General features: G+C 42.8%; 1 protein-coding gene across 1 annotated transcript in view; it reads left to right on the top strand.

Moving 5' to 3' along the window:
- Window positions 1–2,120: 2,120 nt before the first annotated feature.
- LOC132587593 (L-gulonolactone oxidase) overlaps window positions 2,121–21,686 on the top strand; it is an 86,028-nt gene continuing 66,462 nt past the window's right edge. The window contains exons 1-5 of the mRNA XM_060259902.1: window positions 2,121–2,215; window positions 3,196–3,297; window positions 10,341–10,466; window positions 12,591–12,685; window positions 16,868–16,958. Coding sequence (XP_060115885.1) covers window positions 2,213–2,215; window positions 3,196–3,297; window positions 10,341–10,466; window positions 12,591–12,685; window positions 16,868–16,958 — 417 coding nt within the window. The 5' untranslated portion in view covers window positions 2,121–2,212. The remainder of the gene's footprint in view (window positions 2,216–3,195; window positions 3,298–10,340; window positions 10,467–12,590; window positions 12,686–16,867; window positions 16,959–21,686) is intronic.

Raw genomic sequence — 21,686 nt, 5'->3', positions numbered from 1 at the left:
ATGAAGCCAACGCCAGAAAGGCGGCTCTCAGCCTTTGACTTACCTGACCAGTAGAGGGTATAGCCAGCACCGTGTTCTTGAAGACTACCTTCCTCAGGGAAACAGACCTCACTGAGAGCTGCTATGTCGATATTCAACCTGAGAAGTTCGTGGGCAACTAGAGCAGAGCGTCGTTCAGGGCGACCACTGCCTACTGTGTCAAGCATGGTTCTGATGTTCCAACACGCAAGCTTTAGTCTTTGCACACTTTGTGAGGCAGGTGCATGCCTTTTCTTTGTTGTTATTTTTCGACCGCAAGTAAGGATGCCCGTTGACCGCGGCTAGCCAACTGGGGTGGGGGAGACGAGCTTTGTTTAGGCCACCTTTTCTAGGCCCCTCTCCGTGTGGAGCAAGCAGTGCTGTCCCTAGATAAGGCTGCTTGGTCGTTCAGGGTGCTGCCGAAAGATGCTTTCGTCTCCGGGTTAGCATCAGGCGACCAATATCCTGAACCGCCTACATGCAGGATCGGGACTGCGGCTTCCAGTGGCACCTTCCACCTGCCGTTTCGCCCCTTGCCTATCGCTGCAGGACTTGATGCATTGTGGGTTGTATGTGTGGATATGCCCTTCAGGCCTGCGCAGAGGAATTTTTTAGGTGAAGCGCAGTGTGCGCGGTACTGGCTCCACCCTTTCACCTGGGGGTCATCTGCCATGGCCCAGTAAGCCGGGACGCCGGCAGTGAGTCCTCCAGGTGGTAGGTGTTACATTAACGAGCTCTATCTGCCCGGGTTTGATGTTAGAGTTTTCCTTCTCTTAGGCTGACGAAGTTGGTGGGCCCAGCCTGCCCATCCGGTTATACCGCCGGACAATTCGGTCGCACCATGACGTAGCAAACTCTGTGAAAACGGGGGGGACCAGCGAGAAGGTGTTGCTACGGATGCAGTAATGCAGGAGAGGCCATTGCAGTGACCATCTGCCAGGCATAGCCAGACAGTGACCACGCGGCGTTCACTACACCGGGAGAGGAGAGGCTATGTATTGCGCATGCACTTTCCCTGGGGGGGTAGGATTCCCAGAGGGAGCCCACCCCCACCCCCACCATGCACTTTCCACAGGAAAGTGACCACAGGAATAAACAACATTAAAAGGGGCTGAGGGCAACCTCCATGTTCAAAGGCAAATAACCTCTGAATCCCAGGAGGCAACATGAGGGGAAGGCCTCAGCCTCTATGCCTTGTTGTTTGGCCTCCAGAGGAAAAGGTTGGCTGCTGTGTGAGATAGGATGCTGGACTAGATGGACCACTGGTCTGATGCAGCAGGGCTCTTTATTATGGTCTTACACAGTATTCATCCCTGAATTCCTCAGTATTAATGCAGGCCTCTAAAGCCTGCCATTTGATTCAGAACGATTCATGGAACTATGCCCTGTTTCAGCCAAAAAGACAATAATGATCAAGAGGACACATGTCAGCCATTCAAGAGCCTCATAAATTAGATTTTTTGGGACAAGCCAAGCTGCATTCTTGAACAACAAAATTTCAAGGATATCGCAAAGGACGTCTGCACTGTCACTGAGATGGTAAGAAGAGATAGCAAGATGTTGAAAGTCTTCAAGGCAGAACGGGACAGGCCTGGTCCTTTCATTCAACAAAAAGATAGCCCAACTTTCTTGTTATGATAAGCATCTCAAAGCAGGCCTTTATGCAGGAGATCACCAGCAGATATGTCTGCCCACCTAGAGCACCGGTTTGCCGCTCCAAAGAATTCTGTTGATCTGTTTTTTGTGTCCTGATTCAAACACAATACAGTCAAGACAAAAGAAATTACATATAGTTTCTTCTATTATTTAATAAAGCTGGTTTTAAGAAATGACTGTATTTTAATATCTCTCTATTGTACCCATCCAAACCTAAAAGGAGAAGGGAGTTGGCCTCTGACCCCAATCTGACATTCCAGAATTCCAGTCCAATCTTACTCATGTTACTTATTAACCCTTGCTTTCTTGGAAAGAAGCCATCAAGAAGTTACAACACAGAAAGGTCAGGACTCAGAGTTAGCCCCCATACACATTGGGAGCTGATTCAGCAATTGTGGATCAAGACCCACCTTGGGACATTGCTCTGACTTTTGTAGGCTATTTCAAGCTCCTCTTTTCTCTCTGAGTGTCTTTCAGGAGAAGATTTCTGTGTCCTGCATAGGTTTTTCTCTTCAGTGATAAAAGGAAACCCATCACAATGGTAAGAAAATTTAATTTCACTTCAGAGAGAAACGATTCTTGAGTCTGAAGTTGGAGAGGGGGGGGTTCAAGAGAAGATACAAATTGCACTTTTGAAGTGCCCAAAGCTAATTAATTGATGAGAAGAGGAGAGTGCATTGATAATAATTGGAGGATTGAGCCATTCCATTGGATAAAATATAGAATATATTGCCATGGGTGGACAGTTCCTTTGTTAGGCTTCTAGCCCAGAATGGCTCATTAATGCAAGCTAATAATAGCTGGAGATGGTTTTCTGAAAGCTGGAAAGATCTCTTGAGTGTGTTGGAGGAGAAAGGAATCATGGAAGATGACACAGAAGAGAGACGGGAGCAGACGCTACTGTCAGCTGCCTGAAGTGAAGTACTTTGGGGGGCAATCTCTCTCTTGCTCTGTGTGTGAAGATTTAATGTCTTCACGGGGGTTTTCTGCCCCGTAGAGGTGTTTCTTGGCCTCCATTCATGCTCTTTTTGTTCATTTTCATGTTTGTTTGCTGTCTGAGTTAATATTGACAAGATGCCACAAGCCATCAATGAGGTCTTGTCCAGACACCAAACCAAGCAGCACTGCCCCTTATAGCTTAGCGGTGGGGAGTTCTGAGTTTTATCAGCTTGATCATTGTGACTAAGTGGTCTGGGTAGTGAGGGAAGAAGGGAGCTTGCTATTTGACTTTTGGGAGAAGAATTTCTAGCTGGAGTTAGCTGAAACTGGAATGCACACCTTTTCAGGAGCCTGACAAGTTGCTCTCTGGGGATCGGCTGCCAGTTGTAGGAGTGTTTGCTTGCTTCCGTTGTGTTCTGCTTTCTGTATTTGGTATTACAAAGATGCCATAAGCCTCCCATGCTGTCTCATCAAGAGGAACTGCAACCCCATACCAATTACCCCCTGGAACTTCTCACCATCTCAGGATGAACATTCCTGTGACAGCAATGTCCCTGAATATGCCTCTACTTTCTGTTATAGGTACACGGCCAAGGAGGTGTTAAATTCCAGAACTGGGCTAAAACGTATGGTTGCTCCCCAGAAATGTATTTCCAGCCAACCAAGGTGGAAGAGCTCAAAGAGGTAAAGAGGAAATTATGGTAGTGCAAGTTTCCAGATGGAGTGATCCTTCTTCAGGATGAGGCACAAAAGGCCTGCTGAGCATTCACTTAATAGCTTTGATGCTTCAGTGTGATACAGGAATAGGGCTGCCAGGTCCAATTCAAGAAATATCTGGGGGCTTTGGGGGTGGAGCCAGGAGCAAGGTTGTGACGAACATAACTGAACTCCAAAGGGATTTCTGGCCGTCACATTTAAAGGGACTTCACACTTTTTAAATGCCTTCCCTATCAGTAGAGCATGGATACCATGCTGTATCCATGCTGTGGACTATGGACTCACATACTAACATTCCCTTCATTGGAAATAATGAAGTACCTTCTTTTGGGGCTCATAGAATTGGACCCCCTGGTCCAATCTTTTAGAAACTTGGAGAATGTTTTTAGAAGAGACACCAGATGCTATGCTGCAAATTTGTTGCCTCCACCTCAAAAAAACAGCCTCCCCACAAGCCCCAGATATTTGCAGATCAGTTCTCCATTATATCCTATATGGGAATTGGTCTCCATAGGTTATAATGGAGAGTTTAGCAGACATCTTCCCCCCCCCTTTTCTGATGACCCTGAAGTGGGGAGAGGGTCTCCAAACCAGGTGATCCCCTGCCCCCACCTGGGGATTTGCAATCCTATACAGGAGCTGTAAACTTTTAAAGTGTAAAGAACATTTTGCGCTGTTAAGAGTGGAGTTTAATATATAAAGACCTGTGCCAATCTGCCATCCATGTTAATTCTAAACATGTGGGCATAGGTTGTACTTCCTCAGCAATGAGACACTTTGTGCATGTTCAGTTTATATAACTTCATATATGCTGAATGTTATTACTGTTGGATTGGTGGTGGTGTTTTTTGAGAGCAAGTTTGGTGTAGGCGTTAAGTGTGCAGACTCTTATCTGGGAGAACCAGGTTTGATTCCTCACTCCTCCACTTGCAGCTGCTGGAATGGCCTTGGGTCAGCCATAGCTCTCACAAGAGTTGTCACTGAAAGGGCAGCTTATGTGAGACTCTCTCAGCCCCACCTACTTCACAGGGTATCTGTTGTGGGGGGAGGTAAAGGAGATTGTGACCGCTCTGAGATTCAGAGTATAGGGCAGGATATAAATCCAATATCATCATCTTCTTCTTTGGAGTGTGTGTGTGTGTGGGGGGGGTACTTAGAAGCAAAAAAGGATGACATGGTGCAAAGGAAAAAGAATCTTTAATCATTATACAACCCCTAGGCATGCATCTTTGTCAGGGGAAGTCTTTCAGATTCTTTTTGATACCTTTCCTATGCACACACTTGAACAGAACAGTAGGTTCTGTTCAAGGTGTGTGCATGGGAATTATACTAAAAGGAACCTGAAAGATTCCCCTGACAAAGATGCATGCTTAGGGGTTGTATAATGATTCTTTTTCCTTTGCACCATTTCATCCTTTTTTCCTTCTAAGTATACTAATAAAAACATTAAAAGTTTCTTTAAATAAAGAAAACAAATATGACTTCCTAATACTGTCATAAAACATATTAAAGCTATGGGTTGTATAATGATTAACGATTCTTTTTCCTTTGCACCATTTCATATTTCTCTCCTTCATTTGCCTTGGTGAAGCTCCCTTTCTTCAGAATAGTGTACTTAGAATTCATATTTTAGTCTTTTGATAAACTGCTTTGAGAATATTTTTGTATGCACACACACAAAGAAGGATAAAAAATATTTTATTAAAGGGATTAATGAATGGAAGAAGAGGTATGGGTTGTATAATATTGGAGGCCATATCGCCAATGCAAAGGTATAACGGTGTCATTTGAAACACAATAAACAAAGCCACAGCCTGGCATCCATCTTGGAGACTCACTCTACAAGCCCCTCCCCCCAGCATGCCAAGTCTGCCTTCTAAACAACAATTCCTTCAACCTGGCCACTAGGTGGCAAGAAAGACAAACACACATTACACAGCTGGTGCTAATGAGCATGGTTACAGGAGGGGTGGGCCTATAAAGCCAATAGCACTTTTAAAAATTATATCACTGACTGACTGAATTAATGATCCTTATTAGGTGGACTTCAATTTTACTTAATTGATTTTTGTATTATTTGCATCTATAAATTGTGGGCTGTAAATTATTGATGGCTGTTTGCACACACAAAAAATCCATTTAGAGCTCTGTCAGTTCTGAATTGCGAGCCATGATATTCTGCTGTAGAAGAATACAGCTTGAATTTCGAGCGGGGTTTTAATGTTGTTAGATTCATGCTTTGTGGTGTAGTGGTTGGACTAGGATCTGGGAGACTGGAGTTTTAATCCTCACATGTGCCATGAAAGCTTTCTGTGTGACCCTAGGCAAACCAATCTCTCTTAGCCTAACCTACCTCACAGGCTTGATGTTGTGAGGATAAAATAGCAGAGAGGTGAATGATGGTGTAAACTGACCTGGTTCTCCATTGGGGAGAAACACAGAGTACGTGTGTGTGTGTGTGTGTGTGTGTGAGAGAGAGAGAGAGAGAATTGAATAAATTCTTTCCTGTGACCCCCTATGATATCATAGATTAGAAACATTTAATTATTTTATTAGATGTTTTTCAAGTCATCACTAAAGGGTCTTATATGACAGTGACAAGGTATACCAGCATCTAAGAGCTTGGAGTGGGCTCCATTCTCCTCATCCAGAACCCCTTTTTCACATTAATATAAAGTGCAAAAGGTGATCTGTCACATTTTTATCCTACTCTTCCCCAAGAGCTTGGGGCAGCATAAATTATTCTTCCCCCTTCCATTTCATCCTCATAAAAATTTGGTGAAATAGGTTAGACTGGGAAGGAGGGACTCAAAGCCATCCAGTGAGTTTCATAGTGGACAGGAATTTGAACTCAGTCTCCCAGCTGCTAGGAAAATAGAAGAGTAGATTTTTATATCCTGCTTTTCTCAAAAGGAGTCCCAAAGCAGCTTATAGTTGCCTTCCTTTCCCCATCCCCAAACAGATACTGTGTTAAGTAAGAAGGGCTAAGAGAGTCCTGAGAGAACTGTGACTGGCCCAACATCACCCAGAAGGCTTCATGTGGAGAAATGGAAAATGAAACCCCATTCTCCAGATTAGAATATGCCACTCTTAACCACTATACCACATTGTCTTAATAGTCAGCCACAGTAACTACTACTCTGCACCGGCAGTCTCATGTTTGATATCTGAATGGTGCAGATGTGAGACTATAGCCATCACATCTTGTTGAGACTTGAGATTCCAATCCTTCATTGGCTCCACCTTCCCTATGTGAAAGGAAGCAGAACTACTGGCTGGTGGTGTCATATTTTGTGCCTGTGTTCCTGTATGGACCTGTTTATTTTCCTTTTGCCTCATGTTGTTTCTTCTTTTCCTGATTCCAGTTGTTGTTTTTTTACACTATTCAGTCTGAGTTACCTGTCTAGTATGTCTGTCTTTATCATTGTCATCTCCCAGCAAGTGAAGTCTCCTCTGTTTTGTTTGGTATTCCCTCACTCAGCCTCCTTCTCATTTATATTTTGTTTAATCGTTTTTAGATGTTTTGTGTGTGTGTTGAAGCTTACTTGAATGTTTTGCATTGTTTGTCACCTTGGGGACCCTAAGTTGGGTGGAAAAGCAGCATAAAAATGTTTTAAATAATGTGCCTAGTTGTAACCCTCAAGTTTACTACTTCTCTAGATGTTATCCATGCCCTTGCTTCTAACCCTGACAGCTAAATCACAAGAGCAGTCCAAGAAGCCATTAGTAGATTTGTTTGTTGTGTGGTCTCAGAGATCTGGACAAGGGGAACTGGAAAGTGGCAGTAAAAGAGGGACTAGATCAGGGGTGCCAAACATGTGGCCCAGGGGCCAAATCAGGCCCCAAGAAGGCTCCTATCAGGCCCCTGAGCAACTAGCTGTCATCTGTTTCCTTCTTCCTCTCTTGCTTCCTTCCACACAACAGCTTGTTTTGCAAGGCTTGCTCAATATTTTACAGCACCGTAAAATGGTTTTAAATTTTTTAATAGTGTTTATTGTTTGAAGTTTAATTGTATTTATTGTCTGAAATTTGGAAGACTGTTAGCCGCCCTGATTCCGCTTGTGGAGATGGCAGGGTATAAATTGAAGGTGGTAATAATAATAATAATAATAATAATAATAATAATAATAATAATAATAATAATAATAATAATAATAATAATAATAATAATAGAATCATAGAGTTGGAAGGGACTTCTAGGGTCATCTAGTCCAACCCCCTGCACAATGCAGGAAACTCACAAACAACTCCCCCTAAATTCACAGGATCTTCATTGCTGTCAGATGGCCATCTAGCCTCTGTTTAAAAACCTCCCAGGAAGGAGAGCCCACCACCTCCTGAGGAAGCCTGTTCCACTGAGGAATCGCTCTAACGGTCAGGAAGTTCTTCCTAATGTTGAGCTGGAAACTCTTTTGATTTAATTTCAACCTATTGGTTCCGGTCCTACCTTCTGGGGCCACAGAAAACAATTCCACACCATCCTCTAGATGACAGCCCTTCAAGTACTTAAAGATGGTGATCATATCACCTCTCAGCCACCTCCTCTCCAGGCTAAACATCCCCAGCTCTTTCAATCTTTCCTCATAGGACTTGGTCTCCAGACCCCTCACTATCTTCATTGCCCTCCTCTGGACCTATTCCAGCTTGTCTATATCCTTCTTAAAATGTGGTGTGAAAAATTCACACAATACTCCAGGTGAGGTCTTACCAGAGCAGAGTAAAGCGATACCATCACAGCACGTGATCTGGACACTATACTTCTGTTGATACAGCCCAAAATTTCATTTGCTTTTTTAGCCACCGCATCACACTGTTGACTCATGTTCAGTGTACGATCCACTAAGACCCCAGACCCTTTTTACACATACTACTGCTAAGACAAGTCTCCCCCATCCTATAACCATGCATTGGATTTTTCCTACCTAAATGCAGAACTTTACATTTATCCCTGTTAAAATTCATGTTATTGATTTTAGCCCAGTTTTCCAGCCTGTCAAGGTCATCTTGTATCCTGTTTCTGTCTTCTTCTGTGTTTGCAACCCCTCCCAATTTAGTATCATCTGCAAATTTAATAAGCATTCCCTCTATTCTTTCATCCAAATCATTGATAAAGATGTTAAATAAAACAGGTCCCAGGACAGATCCTTGAGGCACTCCACTTGTCACTCCTCTCCAAGAGGATGAGGAACCATTCACAAGCACTCTTTGGGTGCAATCTGTCAACCAGTTACAGATCCACCTAACAGTAACAGGATCCAAACCACATTTTACCAACTTGTCAACAAGGATAGTATGTGGAACCTTTTCAAATGCCTTACTGAAATCAAGATAAATGATGTCTAGAGCATTCCCCCGATCCAGCAAGGTAGTCACTTTCTCAAAAAAAGAGATCAGGTTAGTCTGACATGACTTGTTCTTGAGAAAACCATGCTGGCTCTTAGTAATCACATCCATTCTTTCTAAATGTTCCAGGACCGACTGTTTGATGATTTGTTCTAAAACTTTTCCAGGTATAGACGTCAAGCTGACAGGTCGGTAGTTATCCAGATCATCTTTTTTTCCCCTTCTTGAAGATGGGGACAACATTCGCCCACCTCCAATCTTCCGGCACCTCTCCTGTTCTCCAAGAATTCTCAAAAATAATAGCCAGAGGCTCAGAAATTACATCCACAAGCTCTTTTAGAACCCTTGGATGCAATTCATCTGGCCCTGAGGACTTAAGTTTCATTTAAAGAAACTAGGTTTTTATGTACTACTCCTATGCTGATCCTAGGTTGGAACTTCATACCCTCCTTATATGCTCTGTTTTTGCCATGTTGAGCACCGTTTCCCTCAGAAGAGAAGACTGAGGAAAAGTATGAATTGAGCAGTTCCGTCCTCTCTTCATTACTCATTACAATTTCACTTTTTTGCCCTCGCAATGGGCCTACCATGTCCTTGCTCTTTTTCTTACTCTGAACATAAGAAAAGAGCTCTTTTTTGTTGTTTTTAGCATCTTTGACCAGCCTAAGCTTATACTGAGCTTTAGCTTTCCTAACTTTTTCTCTACAAGCACTGGTGGTTTATATTCATCCTTGGTTATAAGGCCCTCCTTCCAGTTCCTAAAGGAGTCTTTTTTATTTCTCAAGTCTTTAGATAGCTGTTTATGGAGCCACTTCGGCTTCTTTAGGCTTTTTCCATTTTTTCTTCTCATAGGATAATAATAATAATGAGCTACAGAACAAAACCTCTATTTTCTCCATTGGCTGAGGCTCCATCCTTGGTGAGGTGGGGGGAGGCAGAGCTTGCTTTGCCAGGCTCTCTCAATCACACAGCCAGGTAGAAAGAGAATCACCTTTGAGACATTGTGCTGGACACTCTGTAAAAAACCTGTACTGAAAATTGTTGGTGGATTGTTCAATATCCCTCCTCGATGAAGATGTAGTCTCATTGAAACACGATGAATAGTACTGGCTATCCACATTGAGGGTCTCTTCAGGACATCTACACATGACTTGGAAATATTAAGGACTTTAAGTATTGTCCTTGTGAAACTTACCTGTAAATGCTCATGTGCACTGTGAAGATATATAAGAAAATTCCTGCAGTCTTTTAGACCTGTTGGCATAAATTTTTGAGCTTTCATATGAATTGTGATTGAGATTGTATTATTATTCATATTAGTTATTTTTCATGGATTTTTCCTTGCTTCATTCTCTCAACCACACAGCAGAACTACTGAACCAAGCCTCTCTTCCTTCTTGGATCTTTAATTGTGTTCGTCTGTGTCCTTTCTAAAGCTTATATCTCTGCTACCTAGTCTTAAATAGGTACACACATGGCCTGGCCAGCAAAGTCTCATTTATGTCAGATTCGTCCGTCATAACAAATGAGTTCGACACCCCTGGGCTAGATCCTTCAGCGGTAAAAAAGAGAGACTGGGAGATCATGATGGAAATGGGGGATGGTATAATATGGGCCTCAAACTATCTAAAGGTCAATCCTTGTATAAATGTGTGGTATCTCTGCAGATCTTGGAACTGGCCAGGCAGAGAAGTAAGAAGGTGAAAGTGGTCGGTGGTGGACACTCCCCCTCAGACATTGCCTGCACAGATGACTTCATGATCCACATGGGAAGGATGAACAAAATCCTGAAGGTAGGAGAGATACTGAATGTCAAGACTACAAAGGAAGATTAGATCTCTGGCCCACATAGCTCAGATTCAACCTGAGAGTAACCCACCAGCTTTTCATAAGGTCCACAACTTAAGTAACATACTATGGCTGTTCTTGGTTGTTAGTCTCTGGCAGCTTAGATCTATATGTTTCTGATTAGGAAGATGCTTTATTGTATAGGTTTTTTTAAAAAAATCCCACCCTTCAAAAGGCTTGGCTGGCTTAAAATAAACAATAATAGGATGTGGGCGCAGCAAACAAACCTAACCAGTAAATAGTAAACTGGGGGGGGTAGGGGTATCAGTTGGTTTTAAATTTGTGGTTGGTAAGACCTTTTAAAAACCAGATGAAAAAATATTTAAACTGATTCAGATTTATATAGAAAAACAGTACTTCAATTCAGGCATATAAAAAGAAACATAAAATAGCATTCTAATCAATTCTTTCACTTTAGCAATAGATGTTGCACACTGTCCCTCAATACACAGACTTTTGGTTTACCTAGATGGCTAAGATCCTCCCATTGTATTTATAGTTCATACTGGAACAAATGAACTCTATCAGTTCTTCTAGCCCAATAGTACTAACCTGGAGGCTGGTGGAGAACCGCATTCACAATTCAACCAAAAGAACTACATTTTGGGCATGGGCGTGAACCAGGAAAATGATTGCCCAAACCTGTGGCTCATGTTGGTTCATTGTTCATTTGATTTCTCATACTGGTTCATGGTTTGTTTGTTTTGGGAGGTGTAGAACAGCCCCCTCATGATTTAGACATGCCAAACTCACCAGGAGTCTTCAACAGGCTTTCCTCCACCTACCTTCCAAGTTTGGCAAAGATTGGATTTGGAATGTCTGAGCTATAGCCCCCAAAGCAGCTGTCCCAAGGAAAGCTGAGCTTCAGCTCTCATGACAACTAAGTCTTCTCACTTCATGTTGCAAAGTGAATGCAGCTGAGTCAGGGTGATTTTTCCCATAGAGCGGAATGGGAGCACTGTGATTGGTTCCTAGAGCTGCCAATTAAGCTATGGACAAGTGATGTGGCTATGGACATGGCTATTAAGCTATGGACAACTGAGGGCTCCCAGAAGTCCACCCTCAGCATTGCCTAGAATGGAACTGACTGAATTGGCGCCATGCTGTCTGGGAAAATGAACTGAAAAAATGAACCAAATGAACAACCAAGGAAAAAAGGCGGTTAGTTGTTCGGTTTGAGCAAGGCATGACCAAATGAACAAACTGGCCCAGTTCATGCTCAAACCACAGTTCATTTATTGATTTGTGCCCATCCCTACTACTAAGGTTGCCAATCCCCAGGTGGGGGCAGGGGATCCCCCGGTTTGGAGGCCCTCCCCCCGCTTCAGGGTTGTCAGAAAGCGGGGGGAGGGGAGGGAAATGTCTGCTGGGAACTCTGTTATTCTCTATGGAGATTTATTCCCATAGAAAATCATGGAGAATTGATCCGTGGGTATCTGGGGCTCTGGGGGGGGCTGTTTGTTGGGGTAGAGGCACCAAATTTTCAGTATAGCATCTAGTGCCTCTCCCCAAAATACCCACCAAGTTTCAAAAAGATTGGACTAGGGGGTCCAGTTCTGTGAACCCCAAAAGAAGGTGCCCCTATCCTTCATTATTTCCTATGGAAGGAAGGAATTGAAAAGATGTGCCGTCCCTTTAAATGTGATGGCCAGAACTCCCTTTGGAGTTCAGTTATGCTTGTCACAGCCTTGATATTGGCTCCACCCCTAATGTCTCCTGGCTCCACCCCCAAAGTCCCCAGATATTTCTTGAATTGGACTTGGCAACCCTACCTACTACATTTACTTCCATCCCAAGCATGAGGCCTGCAGGCACCTCAGGGTGGCTTGCAGCTTACCCTTTCCTCCAGCAGCAGTTGATTCAAGGGGGAGATTCAAAGGCCAACCCTAAGCCCCACTAGGCAAGGGCCTTCCTTTACTGAAACATGTGACAGGTCACAGTGGGGGATGCTGCTCACAAGAGTCACACGGGGCTCCTGAGTCACTGAGTATCACTGCTTTAGCCTAAAATGTATGAGACAACTTCTTCCAGAGCTGGGCCTTTATTGAAGCCTGTCTCACTTCCTGCAGATAGACAAAGAGAAGAAACAAGTGATGGTGGAAGCTGGGATCCTTCTTTCTGATTTGAATGTGGAGTTAAACAAACATGGCCTGGCTTTGCCCATGTAAGTACCATTTGTGCCTCCTGAAATATTGGATGTAAACTTTCCAAGGGATGGCTTAGTCACTTCCTGTCTTCTTGAAACATAGAGGAATGTTGTTTGTGACTTAAAGAACATAAGAACATAAGAGAAGCCATGTTGGATCAGGCCAATGGCCCATCCAGTCCAACACTCTGTGTCACACAGCAGCCAAAAAAAGGAGGCTCACAAGTGGGGCTAGAAGCCCTTCCACTTTGCCCCCCCACCCAAGCACCAAGAATACAGAGCATCACTGCCCCAGACAGTTCCAATAATATGCTGTGGCTAATATCCACTGATGGACCTCTATGAACATATGAACATATGAAGCTGCCTTATACTGAATCAGACCCTTGGTCCATCAAAGTCAGAATTGTCTACTCAGACTGGCAGCGGCTCTCCAGGGTCTCAAGCTGAGGTTTTTCACACCTTTTTGCCTGGACCCTTTTAGTTGGAGATGTCAGGGATTGAACCTGGGACCTTCTGCTTACCAAGCAGATGCTCTACCACTGAGCCACTGTCCCTCCCCATACCTCTGCTCCATATTTTTATCCAAACCCCTCTTGAAGCTGGCTATGCTTGTAGCCGCCGCCACCTCCTGTGGCAATGAATTCCACATGTTAATCACCCTTTGGGTGAAGAAGTACTTCTTTTTATCTGTTCTAACCCTACTGCTCAGCAATTTCATTGAATGCCCACAAGTTCTTGTATAGTGAGAAAGGGAGAAGAGTACTTCTTTCTCTACTTTCTCCATCCCATGCATAATCTTGTAAACTTCTATCATGTCACCCTGCAGTCGACGTTTCTCCAAGCTAAAGAGCCCCAAGCGTTTTAACCTTTCTTTATAGGGAAACTGTTCCAAACCTTTAATCATTCTAGTTGCCCTTTTCGGCTCCTTTTCCAATGCTATAATATCCTTTTTGAGGTGCTGTGACCAGAATTGTACACAGTATTCCAAATGAGACCGCACCATCGATTTATACAGGGGCATTATGATACTGGCTGATTTGTTATCAATTCCCTTCCTAATAATTTCCAGCATGGTGTTGACCTTTTTTATTGCAATCGCACACTGTCTTCACATTTTCAGCGAGTTATCTACCACGACCCGAAGATCTCTCTCTTGGTCAGTCTCTGCCAGTTCACACCCCATCAACTTGTATTTGTAGCTGGAATTTTTGGCCCCAATGTGCATTACTTTGCACTAAGACCACATTGAACCTCATCTGCCATGTTGATGCCCACTCACCCAGCCTCAACATATTGCTTTCTAGTGCCTCACAATCCTCTCTGGTTCTTACCACCCTGAACAATTTAGTGTCATCTGCAAACTTTTCCACTTCACTGCTTACTCTCAACTCCAAATTATTTATAAGTTAAAGAGCATGGGACTCAGTACTGAGCCGTGTGGCACCCCACTGCTTACCGTCTTCCACTGTGAAGACTGCCCATTTATACTCACTCTCTGTTTCCTATTAATTAGCCATTTTTTGATCTACAAGAGAACTTACCCTTTTACTCCATGACTCTTGAGCTTACTAAGGAGCCTTTGATGAGGAACTTTATCAAAAGCTTTCTGGAAGTCAAGGTAAACAACATCTATTGGGTCCCCTTTGGCCACATGTTTGTTCACCCCCTCAAAGAACTGTAACAGGTTAGTGAGGCAAGATCTTCCCTTACAGAACCCATGCTGAGTCTTCCTCAATAACTTGTGTTCATCAATGTGCCTACTCATTCTGTCCTTGATAATGGTTTCTACCAACTTTCCCGGTATTGAAGTCAGACTGACTGGCCTGTAATTTCCCGGATCTCCTCTGGAACTCTTTTTAAAGATGGGGGTGACATTTGCTACCTTCCAGTCCTCAGGAACGGAGGCAGATTTCAATGAAAATTACATATTTTTGACAGGAGATCCACAAGTTCATCTTTGAACTCTTGGATGTATGCCATCCGAACCTGGTGACTTATTAGTTTTTAATTTGCCTATCAGTTGTAGGACCTCCTCTCTTGTCACCTCAGTTTGACTCAGGTCTTTCAATACCTCTTCCAAATTTAGCGGTTCTGGAGTGGGCAAACACTTCCAATCTTCCACAGTGAAGACGGAGGCAAAAAATGCATTCAGCTTCTCAGCCATTTCCCTATCCTCCTTCAGTAATCCTTTTACCCCTTGGTCATCCAAGGGCCCCGCTGCCTCCTGCTGGTTTCCTGCTTCTAATATATTTGAAGAAATTTTTATTGTTGGACTTTATGTTTTTTGCAATATGCTCCTCATACTCCCTTTTTGCCTGCCTGATCACAGTCTTGCATTTGATTTGCCATAGCCTTTGTTCCCTTTTATTAATCTCACTTGAACTAGCTTTCCACCGCTTAAAGGAATCCTTCTTACCTTTTACAGCTTCCGTAAGTTTGTTTGTTAACCATGCAGGCCTCTTCTTATACCTGTTTGTGCCTTTCCTAACTTGTGGTACATATATTATCTGAGCTTCTAGGATTGTAGTTTTAAATAGCCTCCAAGCTTCCCCAAGGGTTTTGACTGCATTTACCTTTCCTTTCAGTTTCCTCTTCACAGTTGCCTCCTCATCTCAGAGAATTTACCCCTTTTAAAGTTAAAAGTGGTTGTGCTGGTCTTTTGAGGCAACTCCACATTTATACAAATGGTGAAATCAATAACGTTATGGTCACTGCTCCCAAGCGGTGCAATCACTTTTACATCTCTCACCAGGTCTTGGGCATTACTTAGGACCAAATCCAGGATCACCCCACCTCTGGTAGGTTCTGTGACCATCTGCTCCATAACACAATCATTGAGAGCATCTAGAAACTCAATCTCTTTCTCTCGACCTGAACACATATTGACATAAGAAAGGAAGACAATTCAGTCCCCTCTCTCCATATCCGTGCACTTTTAAAATTGGACCTCCAACCCGGTACATGATTCCTACAGATCCCTGTAGTAACACTAGACTGGTACTGTAACATGGGATTGCTAACAGGCCTCAAGTTAAATGCCCTGTCTCTTCAAGAGAGGCTTATCGTATGGAAATAGGCAGGTGTAGCTTTTCATGGCATGGAAGGAAATAACATCACCTGATGAATAACATCTCAATTGTCTTTTAAAGGCACTATTTTTTTATTTGTGAGTAAGCACAATGATGAGTCATTTCAGCTGCAAACAGTGAATTCATAGTAGTTGTTTTGATCCAACTGCCTCTGAAGAAACAGTTTTTGTTACCTACAAAACCCCACAGAGACTCCTTCACTCCAATTGCCTTCTCTTTAGCAGGGGTAGTATTGAAAATACTTGCTAGGAAGTGAGTTCTTTTAGGATAAGATTGCCACCCCTGTACTGGGAAATTGCTGGAGATTTGGGGATGGGTCCTGAGGAGAGCAGGGTTTGGGAAGGGGAGGGAGCTCAGGCTGTCATAGAGTCCACCCTCCAAGGCAGTAATTTTCTCCATCTCTGTAGTCTGGAGATCAGTTGTAATTCTTGGGTGGTGGTGGGGGGGTGTTTCCAGGCCCCAGATGGAGGTTGGAATCCCTGTTTTAGGTGCAGAGGTGAGTTCTTGGTGTTGTAAGCAAATTATTTTACTTTCCCTGACATCAGAACAGAAGAAGCTCTTTAATCACAGAAGGACTTAATAAGAGTGATCTTTTTTTGTTCAATTGGAAGTTCTCTTAGAGTAATCACAGACTCTAAAGCATTCTGAACTGTTATTCCACTGGGCTTGGGATGAAACTGTCCAAGTTTCCTTCTTTTTCAATTCAGTGTGCTCTCTCTGCAGCTTGATGGGCTATGGCATGTGCTGGATCTGGAGCAGGTGGCAATTAGTTGCCTTTTGTTCTGAATGTCACATGCATTAAGATCATCTTGTCGACAATTACCCTTGGGAATCCTAGCAAAGAAAGCCCTTTTCTTAGGATTGGAGATTGTGTTTAATGAATGCATAGAACAGTGAGAAGGATCACACCGACTGACCTGCTCCTGGTTTCCATGTGCATATTTTACAGAACCCACAGATGTTCCTTGTTCAAATTTTCCAACTGCGTGAGAAGAGTGCCAAGACCCCTTTCTTTTCATGGGGAATAAGTCTGAAATACCATGTTGTTCCTGTAGCTACTCAGGCATTGTTGTGCATTTTCTTTCATTGTCCTTTTTTTTTGGTTCAGTCTAGGTGCAGTATCAGATGTGGCAGCTGCCGGGGTCATTGGCACTGGCACACACAACACCGGAATCAGACATGGCATATTTGCTACTCAGGTGAGAGTCGATGGACCATTTCCAAAGCTGACTCAGAGACTGCTTGCTGTTGCACAGTTACAACTAGGGAAGCTGCAAATCTTGACACAAACCCATTAAATAGTCAAACTTACTGTTTTCAAATATATCAGTCAGGGGTGAGCCTGTCACCCAGTCTGTTTAGTTCATGCCAAACAGCTACAACTGTCTGTTCAACAGGTCTGCATCATGGTTTTGCAAAAATGTGCATGCACAAAGACACTGCCAATTCAAACCAATCAGTAACCATTAGTGTCATTAGGGACTATTTAGATGAATACTAAGACTATTAAACAACCACACTTATTTGTGACTGACTTGATATTTTTGACTGATTTGTTTTTGCAGTTTCAGTTTTCTGATTGATTTGTCTATTGAAACAATTGCCTGTGAAGCTGAATAGCCATGTACCAAAGACAAAAGGAGTGAGACTCAGGCTGTATGAGAGCATGCCTATACAAAAATCCAGTTGCCTGATTAGGAAGGAATACAGTGAAGTAACCTTCCAAACAGTTATGAATGAACTGACAAACAGTCAAAATGAGAATCAAAAAGTCACCATCCTTTTCACAACCAGTAGCTTTTTAAATCATCCATAGTTCCAATGTATTAAATGGAGGTTATGTAGCACAGATTCTGAATATACATATTGAAATTCTGGTCAGGAGCTATGGCGATCTCATACTCCTCCCTCTCTCCTAGGATTTCTGTCTTCTTTCTTGCTGAGCAGCTCCTTTATTTATTTTCTTCTTATTTGTTTGTCTAAGAAGACATTGGATTTGGATTTGATAGAAGGCTGCCCCACTGTCTGTCTATCGGCCCAGCCCAGGGGACTGAGGGAAAGGACAAAATCACCTTCTTCAGTGTTGCTTTTAAAATGGAACACAAGAGGCTTTTGAACATTCAAAATACAGTGTTTTCTTTAGAGGAGAAAAAGTGAAGTGGAACAGATAATGAAACTGAGGTAACTTTGTATTCATACAAATACCAGATAATTTCTAAGTGTTTCTGCTACTCAACAAGGTCTTTAAAACTTCAAGGAGAGAGGCTTTCTTTTCAGTTTCTGCTTAAACACTCAAGCATAGGTTTCTGAGGTTCACCGACATGTAAAGTTTAGAAGGCAGGAAGATACAGCCAAGCTCCCTTTTTTACACACAAACCAGGGATCACTCCTCTTTTCTAGAAGCTATTCCCCTTCTTAACTGGGCAGGGATCACTTCTCTTTACTAGAAGCTCTTTCCCCTTTTTGTCTTGAGTGAGGATCATCCTTGATCCACTCACTCTCTTAGCCTCTTCTCAGTCCACAGTTAGTGCATAACTGTCTCTTTTTCAACTGTCAGTGCCCAGCTGTCATTCCTTAACTGATTCTCCCAGCAGAATTCCATTGGAACAACCTGTGACTCAAAAGGTTATCAGACTCTATTAGGCATTAAGCAATTTACAATCTCCTTCCTTTCCTCTCTCCCCACAAGAGACACCCTGTGAGGTAGGTGGGGCTGAGAGAGCTCTGAGAGAACTGCTCATGAGAGAACAGCTCTGAGAGAACTGTGACTGACTCAAGGTCACTCAGCTGGCTTCATGTGGAGGAGGGGGGAATCAAACCCAGTTCTCCAGATTAGAGTCCACTACTCTTAATCACCACACCAAACTAGCCCTCAGTTCCTGCCCAGCTAAATCCTGAAAATCCAGCCTAAATTCTGATCAGGAAGGGTTTTGGAGGCACCCAGTAGCGCGACTGTAGTTAGGCATATAAATAAACAAATATGCTATACTATTCTAAAAGTTAGTATTTTGTTGATATAGGAAAAACTAAAGTTCTGTCACAAGTGTGTGCATTTTTACTTAAACATGGGAGGTGGGGGAACCCTAGACGGTCATAGATATAAAAGAAGTAAACCAGATGGTAATTTGACAGGTAGCAGGATCATTAGAAGAGTCTCTTGGATTTGCAGTGACGGGAAATGCAGAAAATACAGCATTTTAAAAATCATTTGTCTTGCCCCAATTGCTCATTTGCGCAATGTATGCAGAGGGAACTGTCATATTTCACAGCACCAGGCAGATATTCCCAGAAATCAAGAACTGTGAGCTGATAAGGTACAAAACAATGCAGACTCAGCGGACAGCAACTTGGCTTTCATGGACTGCATTCAAAAACAATGAAAAATAGGGACTTTTGCAAAATGCTGTGCTGCAGCACTTCATAGCTTATTGCTTGGTGTTCAGCCTGGAGATATTATACCAATTGCTTCTGCCTTTGGAATGCTGCTGAAAATAGCAAGTCTCACCCCATCTCTTGCTAGAACACTCCGAACCAATTATTGCATAGATCCAAATAGGCAGCCGTGTTGGTCTGAAGTAGTAGAACAAAATAGGAGTCAATTGCACCTTTAAGACCAACGTAGTTTTATTCAGAACATAAGCTTTCGTGTACATGCACACTTCTTCAGACAAGGACTGAGGTACAGTAAGCAGAGACACATATAGCTGGTGGGATTTGGAATGCCAAGTGGTACAAAGTTAAAAACCAATAGCAGAATAGTAAAATTAATAAATTCAGAAAACCTTTGATCTGGGTTGCATTCGCGTGGGAAACCATAAAACAGTAACATGCCAGAATGTGAAATGCCTGTTAATTATTTTATTGCTAATAAACGTGGGTCAAAAAGAAGGCATTTCTTTCCCAGAAGTTATTCCTGTCCAACTAATTTACCTTTTAACATGTAACATAAATATATACATCATTTTAGTTTGCCATTAGGAAAAAATACATTAAAATATAGTGGAAGATGTTATTTTAATACTATATTTTAATGTATTTTAAATGGCTTGGAGCAGCAGAAAGCAGAGGTTTAAATGGCTCAGAGCCATTTAACCGCCTACTTTCTGCTTTCTGCTGCTGCTTTTGACTGGAAACAGAAAGCAGGGGTCACAAACCAATATAAACTGATTTGGTTTGTGAACCAACCTCCCAGTTTGTATGAGTTCATGGTCTGACCATGAACCACAAACAGAAGTGCAAAAATGTGGTTCGCACCCATCTCTACTCAGAATGCTGATTAAGATGAGGGTCCAGTAAATTTTAATGGTTCTGCAATCCTTGATGGGCTGTTTCTTTGAAAAAAGGAGGAAGAAATGATGTATAAGGTTGCTGAGTGTATGTTTGCCCACCTGGCATACCCTCTCTAACATTCCTGAAGAGAATCATGGAAGAGGGTAAAGGATGTGAGTAATGTGAAAGAGCTCACTGCCCAAGACTCTGGAGAGCTACTGCCAGTCTGAGTAGACATTAGTGACCTTGATGGAAAGATGGTCTTATTCAGTATAAGGCAACTTCAGGTATGTCTTGAAGCTGACTCCCCTATGAATGCCTTCAGGGCCCTCCTAAGCAGACTTATACCCTTTTACGCCCACTGACTGGACTTAGAGTAGTGTGATTCTGTTCAGGATTTAATGGATTGCATATCACAGTGTGTTGTCAAACAGAAAGCCTATTTTCACCATCATCTGCTCCAAGTCTTGATCCATTAAATGGTGTGATAAGATTTATGATGCATTGCAAGCTTCTGTTGCTTGGAGGGGTAAGAGAGAGTTAGGTGCATCCCACATTTAATGTACTGCATCACATTCTTTACGGCTCACTGCTGGTATCTCAGGTGGTATGAGTGTGGTGAATGTGGAACACTGGAAGATGTAGCAAGGTATGTTGCTGAATTTACAGTTGCACATACTAAGGCAGTGGGACGGTTATCCCACCTTCTATTTCTCTGCTATGATAGTGGTCCTATTATTGTTGTTGTTGTAGTTGTTGTAGACTGTCCTTCCCCAAAAGGCTCAGGATGGTGCACAACAAGTTAAAATACAAATAAATTAGTTTCCTTTTACAATAAAATCAGCAGCACTAGCCGATGGCATAAAATTGTGCTTCATTCCCTCTCTCTCTCAGGCAGATCATTCATTGTGGCTCTCATACTGTGAGAGCCACAGTATGGACTGTTGCTATCCTCAGCCATAGGCCTGGTGGAACATCTCTGTTTTACATGCCCTATGCAACTGAGCTAGGTCCTACACGGTGTGGATATTACCAAATAGAGAGTTCCACCAGGCAGGGGCTGAAAAGGCCCTGGCTCTGGTCGAGGACAGCTGGATGTCTTTTGGGCCAGGGGCTACCAATAAGTTTTGATCTTCCGGAAGTAAGGCTCTGGAGGAAATGTAGTCTTTGGGAAGCTGCCCCAAGCCCGCTTGTTGGGGAGGGCGGGATATAAATTGAAAGGGGAAAAAAAGTACTGAGAAATTGTAATGGTAATGACACCATGTAAGCGGAGCAGATGGTTACAAGCTTTGACAGCACAGTGTACAGGTTCAAACTCTGGCACCATCAATTAAAATGTATGATATAGCAAAGCAGGGAAATATTTCTTGTTGCCTGGATGTTGGAGAGTTGCTAACCAAGTGCAAGTCTTGATGGATCAATGCTCAGACTCATGAGCTCAAGAGGGGTCACCTTTTGGTGATAAAACATCTGCTTTGCATGCAGAACATTCTAAGTTCAATTCCTACCTTCTGCAGTTCAAAAGGGTAATTTAACAGGTAGTGTGAAAAAGTCTGCCTGACACCTTAGAGAGTTGCTGTCAGTCAAAATAGATTATATTGACCTTGAGAGACCAAGGCTGTGGTTCAATAAAAGGAAGCTTTATGTGTTCATGGAGC

Source organism: Heteronotia binoei, chromosome 1 (genome assembly GCF_032191835.1).
Source record: "Heteronotia binoei isolate CCM8104 ecotype False Entrance Well chromosome 1, APGP_CSIRO_Hbin_v1, whole genome shotgun sequence".
Classification (NCBI taxonomy): domain Eukaryota; kingdom Metazoa; phylum Chordata; class Lepidosauria; order Squamata; family Gekkonidae; genus Heteronotia; species Heteronotia binoei.
Note: the sequence above shows the minus strand (reverse complement) of the source record. Positions and strands in the feature narration are given on the sequence as shown.